At 64.7% G+C, this 5,773-nt stretch overlaps 1 protein-coding gene across 2 annotated transcripts; it reads left to right on the forward strand.

The window, feature by feature from the left end:
• Nucleotides 1-1,064: 1,064 nt before the first annotated feature.
• On the forward strand, nt 1,065-5,467 carry SMPD1 (sphingomyelin phosphodiesterase 1). Of its 2 annotated transcripts, XM_004621178.2 has the most exons (6): nt 1,065-1,490; nt 2,659-3,431; nt 3,840-4,011; nt 4,211-4,287; nt 4,473-4,618; nt 4,728-5,467. In XM_004621178.2, the coding sequence occupies exons 1-6, from the start codon at nt 1,230-1,232 to the stop codon at nt 5,138-5,140; spliced, it is 1,842 nt and encodes a 613-aa protein (XP_004621235.2). In that variant the 5' UTR covers nt 1,065-1,229; the 3' UTR covers nt 5,141-5,467. The 2 variants fall into 2 exon arrangements, with proteins under 2 accessions (XP_004621235.2, XP_054997740.1); XM_055141765.1 differs by lacking the exon at nt 1,065-1,490 and having other exon boundaries at nt 3,302-3,486.
• The last annotated feature ends 306 nt before the right edge of the window (nt 5,468-5,773 follow it).

Genomic DNA, 5,773 nt, shown 5'->3' on the forward strand with positions numbered 1-5,773 from the left:
ATAAAAAAGAAAGGAAAGGAGCAAAGGATGCTCCAGGAGACATTTAAGCAGGTTGGCCCCAGAAGTGGGCAGCCCTTGGGAACTCATCATTCCCCCCCCCCCCATATCAATTCCTGGCTGAGGGGTGAGGCTGGGTGGGGAGGGCATGGGGGTTCTGGCACCAGGTAGCCTGGTCTCTTCGGCATGAGAGACCCCTCTGCCCCTCAGGAAGACCCAGCCGTGAGGATCCTGGTTTTTGACATCCAGGCGTTTGAGATCCCACATCCCGGGGCGCTCTGGTTCTGGGTCAGCTACCAGAGGACCCTGGTCATACCCTCTGCTTCAGAAACCTGCCCCCAGCTGTGCAGGCCTGCCTGAATTCCCTACTGGGCCATCAAGATGCCGCACAGAACTGAGGGGAAGTGAGTCTCTTGGAAGAAGTTTCACGGAGGAAAGAACCGAGAGAACCTGGCAGCTCGGGGGATGTTGCAGAAACACCGTTCAACAGCTCCGATGTTAACTGCTGTCCTGCCTCCTAACTCCCCGGTGCCTCTCTGTGGAATGGAGCCCGGCATGGCATTAGACCTGCCTCTCAGGGCTGATGCGAGCACGGAAGCCCAGTAATTAGACAGGGCGTGGAGTGAAGCGCCTACGACCGGGACAACGTCAGGTTTGTCCATCGGAGGGCCGCACGGAGGTGGAAGAGCCAAGTTCTGGTCCGGGCTGCCTTTACCTACGTCCCGTCACCGTCCCCGAGCCTCGGTTTCCGCGATAGAGGGCACCCCAGCAGGAGTCCCTTCCACCTGCCGGTGACTCGAGCGTGACTCAAAACCTCCTCCGTGGGGGGTGGCCCGGGCGTGGGAAGCGGCCCGGCTCGCGTCCCGAGTGCTGCGCCCGGGGCCGCGGCGGGCGTGCGGGCGGGGGGGTTGGGGCGGGCCCGTCCCTGGCCCCCTGATTGGCCGCCCGGGCGGTTGGAGCGGGGCCCGCGGCGGTGCCCGCCGTGCCCGCGGCGCCAGCCGGGGCGGGGCGCGGAGCCCGCGGGGGGTGGGCGGTGGGCGTGGGGCGGGCGGGGAGGGAGGGTCGGGGCGCGCCCGGCCCACTCAGCCGGCCGGGAGGAAGAGGAAGGGGCGGAGCTGCGCGGCGGCTCGCTGCCCAGCTGTCAGCCGACCGCGCGGGCCGGGCGGCCTCCCTGGCAGCGGCCGCCAGCGGGCTGGGACGCGCCGAGCCGCCGGCTGCGGGAAGCCGGGGCCATGCCCCGCCGCCGAGGATCTCGCGCCACCGGCGCCGCCGCGGCCCCCGGCCCGGGACTGCCGGCGCTCAGCCTGCTCCTGGCGCTCGCCCTGGCGCCCTGGCTGCTGCCCTGGCGCCCGGCCGCCGCCCGCCCGCTGCCCGTGCTGGAGCGCGACGCCTTCAGCCGCATCGTGCCCCGGCTCCGGCACGTCCTGGGCTGGCGGAACCTCACCTGCCCGGCCTGCAAGGGGCTCTTCGCCGCCCTCGACTTCGGGCTGAAGGTGAGCGCGGAGCCGGCGGCGCGGCGCTGGGGGGGCGCGCGGGGGCATCCTGACGCCCCAACAGGGCCCCCGCCTCTGAGCACCCTGCTAGCGGGCACCTGACTTTAGTGCGCTCAGGGGTCACTCCCGTCGGGGCGCCGGGATGGAACGCTGGTCAGCTGCGCGCCTGGCGAGCGCCCTCGCCGCGCTATCGCGCGGACCAAAACAAGCCGGTGGAGGAGGTGCGCGCAGGGCTCCGTCCCGTGTTTTTGACCCATGTCTTGCGCGTCACTCGCTCCGGGGCACACAGCTGGGAGGCCCGGGCTGGGACTCCCTCCCCCACCTCGCAGCCCGCCTGCTTCCACTGGGCTTCGCCAGCCCGGCCCCTCTATTGCTAAGAACTCAACGGGGACTAGAATTGAGGCAAGTTCAGGGGCTGGGGAGCCAGTATTCAGCGGTGAAGACGCTGGCCTTGCACATGTCCCACCCATTTGATCTCTGCCACTGCACATGGCCGCTGGACCCTGCCAAGGGTCACTCCTGAGCATAGAGCCAGGAGTAAGCCCTGGGCACCGCTGTGTGTGTGTGGCCCCAACTCCCCAGCCCCACCAGAAGTAAAAATTAGCCGGCCCTGGTTTGGAAGGAACTTTGTGGGGCCCTGCCTCTGCCTAGGTGATTCCCACCCTCCCCTGTGTCCCAACCCCCCCAATCTCCACCCCCAGCTTCTCATTCTGCCCAGCTCAAATTCCAGGGCATTCTGCAGACAGTGCCTGAGAAAGCCAGCCAGACGAGATAAGGTCTGAAGGGCCAGAGTTGAAGAGGAAGTACTGGTGCTGATGGGCTGCAGCAATAGTACAGCGGTTAGGGCGTTTGCCTTGCATGAGACCAACCCCGGTTCAATCCCCAGCATCCACATGGTCCCCAAAGCCCGCCAGGAGTGATCCCTGAGTGCAGAGCCAGGAATAATCTTGAGTATCGCAGGGTGTGATCCATAAAGAAAGAAAAAAAAGTACTGGTGTACTGGTACTCTCTGGGTCACGGCACTCCTGTCTGTGGGTTCAGGGGTGCATGGGGCTGCTTCCACCCTGGATCTGGCCCAGGCCCACGTGAATGTGGAGACAGGGTGGGAACGAGCACTGTTCTGGGCTCTGTCTCTTACCTCTCACTCCTGCCCCCCGCCCTTATCCAGAAGGAGCCCAGTGTGGCATGGGTGGGCTCCATGGCCGTCAAGATGTGCACCAAGATGAAGATCGCGCCACCAGCCGTATGTGAGTCAGCCGTCCAGCTCTTCGAGGATGATGTGGTGGAGGTGTGGACCCGCTCAGTGCTCAGCCCGTCCGAGGCCTGCGGCCTGCTCCTGGGCAACTCCTGTGGGCACTGGGACATCTTCTCCTCGTGGAACATCTCTCTGCCCTCCGTGCCAAAGCCAGCCCCGCAGCCACCCCGGCCTCCAGCCCCGGGGGCCCCCGTCAGCCGCGTCCTCTTCCTCACCGACCTGCACTGGGATCACGACTATCGCGAGGGGGCCGATCCCAACTGCGAGAACCCGCTGTGCTGTCGAGGGGACTCCGGCCCACCCCCCGCCTCCCGTCCCGGGGCTGGATACTGGGGCGAGTACAGCAAGTGCGACCTGCCCCTGCGGACCCTGGAGAGCCTGCTGAGTGGGCTGGGCCCGGCTGGCCCGTTTGACATGGTATACTGGACCGGAGACATCCCTGCCCACAACGTCTGGCACCAGTCTCGGCAGGACCAGCTGCGAGCCCTGACCACGGTCACGGCCCTGGTGAAGAAGTTCTTGGGGCCAGTGCCCGTGTACCCTGCCGTGGGCAACCATGAGAGCACGCCCGTCAACGGCTTCCCTCCGCCCTTCATCGAGGGCAACCAGTCCTCCCGCTGGCTCTATGAGGCCATGGCCGAGGCCTGGGAGCCCTGGCTGCCGCCCGAAGCCCTTCGGACCCTCAGGTACCCAGAGAGGGGAAAAAGAGGCAGACGGCAGCCAAGGGAGCAGGGCACCGCGGTATTAGCTGGGACTGCCCGAGTCTTTGTCGTGTCCTGTAGAACTCCCTGTGTGACCCCCCTTTCATTTCCATCCCCACCCCACCTGCCCATGCTGTTCTTTTCCACTCATGTGAGTCTGTTCTAAAACGCCTTCCCTTCTCCCAGCCCCCCTTCCCTCTGAACGGGCTGAGCTCACTCTGGTGTCCTTTGTGGCCCGAGTCCCCTCAGCCACTCCTCACAGTCCCCAGGGCCCTCTAATCAGTACCATTTGGCCTCCTGGAGGATGTCCTGTTCTCTTAGCTCGGGTCTGGGCGTGCAGGCCCAGGGCTGGGAAACACACACTGACTTCCCTGTCGTTCCCTTTGTTTTCAGAATTGGAGGGTTCTATGCCCTTTCCCCGCAACCTGGCCTCCGCCTCATCTCTCTCAATATGAATTTTTGTTCCCGGGAGAACTTCTGGCTCTTAATCAACTCCACAGATCCTGCTGGACAGCTCCAGTGGTTGGTGGGGGAGCTTCAGGCGGCGGAGGACCGAGGAGACAAAGTAAGGGAGCGAGGCCGAGGCCGCAGGCCGGAGCCGGGGCGCCCGGGAGCTCACGGACCGTGGCACTGTGGGGTTCCGCCCAATTGCTCTTGGAGAATCTTCCTCCGCTGCCGCCCCTCTGGCTAGGAATGTAGCTCTGTCGGAGAGGTGTGTACCTGCTCTGCCTGGCTCTCCTGCCCTCATCAGCCTCTCCCCACAGGTGCATATAATTGGCCACATCCCCCCGGGGCACTGCCTGAAGAGCTGGAGCTGGAACTATTACCGCATTGTTGCCAGGTGGGAAGGAGGGTGGGGTGGGGGTTGGATGCAGAGTCCAAAGTGGGGATGTTCCATTCCGAGAGCATCTCATCCCACCCCTGCTTTCCCTGCGTGAATGGGAGGGGTGGAGCAAGACCCACTTGCTACGGGTCTCTTCCTCCCCACTTCCCTAGAACCTTCTAAAATCAGCGTCTTCTGGTCAGGTACGAGAACACCCTGGCTGGGCAGTTCTTCGGCCACACGCATGTAGACGAGTTTGAGGTCTTCTATGATGAGGAGACTCTGAGCAGGCCACTCTCTGTGGCCTTCCTGGCGCCCAGTGCCACCACCTACATTGGCCTTAACCCTGGTGAGCGAGGGGGGAAGAAAGGAGTCGTTGGGCGGGGTGAGCCCGGGTGGGGCCGGCGGCTGGTGGGCCCCTGCCCTTCCCTCTCGGAGTCAGCCCTTGCTCCTGGCAGGTTACCGGGTCTACCAAATAGACGGCAACTACTCCGGGAGCTCCCATGTGGTCCTGGACCATGAGACCTACATCCTGAACCTGACCCAGGCCAACCAGCCCGGGGCTACGCCGCACTGGCAGCTGCTCTACCGGGCTCGAGAGACCTACGGGCTTCCCAACGCGCTGCCTGCCGCCTGGCACGACCTGGTGTACCGCATGCGGGGTGACCCGCAGCTCTTCCAAACCTTCTGGTTTCTCTACCACAAGGGCCACCCACCCTCGGAGCCCTGCGGCCCACCCTGCCGCCTCGCCACGCTGTGTGCCCAGCTCTCCGCCCGCTCGGACAGCCCGGCTCTGTGCCGCCACCTGGTGCCAGACCTGGCGAGCCTCTCCGATGCCTGGAGCCTGCAGACACGGCCCCTGTACTGCTAGCATCCACCGGGGGGCAGTGCTGGGCAAGGCCTGCCCGAGGCGAACAGGGAGAATCCAGGGAAACCACTGTGATGAGAGGAACAGGGAAGGGGACAGCCCCTTTCCTAGCGGCTCTGGCCCAACACGGGAGGGGGGGCTGCGGCACAGCCTCGGCCCAGCACCCAGTCGGCCATGAGACCACTGCTCCCTCAGGGCCCTAGGGCAGTTGGCACTGCCCGGGACAGGCCACACGGGCACCACAGCCCTGCCTGTGCTGGCCAGCGAGGAGCCCTGCTCTGCTGCTGACTCCAGGCTACTGAAATAAACACAGGAGATCTGGACCCTTCACCCCTCTGTGACTGTCATGATCTCTTGTTTTCTGGTTTGGGGGTCTCAGCTGGCGGTGCTCAGGGGTTACTTTTGGCTCTGCACGTAGGAATTACTCCCGGCAGTGCTTGAGGGATCATATAGGATGCCCGGGATCAAACCCAGGTCAGCCGTGTGCAAGGCAAGTGCCCCGCCCACTGCACTATCCCTTCGATCCACGTTTTCTTCTTTAGAAGCAGGCAGGGATAGGGGGGCCAGGGGAGGGGCTGGGACAAACGACTGCCAGTGATGCTGGTGGAGGTGTGGTACGGGCACAGGAAGCACAGC

Source organism: Sorex araneus, chromosome 6, assembly GCF_027595985.1.
Source record: "Sorex araneus isolate mSorAra2 chromosome 6, mSorAra2.pri, whole genome shotgun sequence".
Classification (NCBI taxonomy): Eukaryota; Metazoa; Chordata; class Mammalia; order Eulipotyphla; family Soricidae; genus Sorex; species Sorex araneus.

Excerpts from the sequence above, each read along its gene's own strand:
- SMPD1 (XM_004621178.2), top strand. The coding sequence starts at position 1,230 with ATGCCCCGCCGCCGAGGATCTCGCGCCACCGGCGCCGCCGCGGCCCCC. Across the intron at positions 4,288-4,472 it reads TATTACCGCATTGTTGCCAG|GTACGAGAACACCCTGGCTG; the intron begins GTGGGAAGGAGG and ends TCTTCTGGTCAG. Across the intron at positions 4,619-4,727 it reads CTACATTGGCCTTAACCCTG|GTTACCGGGTCTACCAAATA; the intron begins GTGAGCGAGGGG and ends TGCTCCTGGCAG.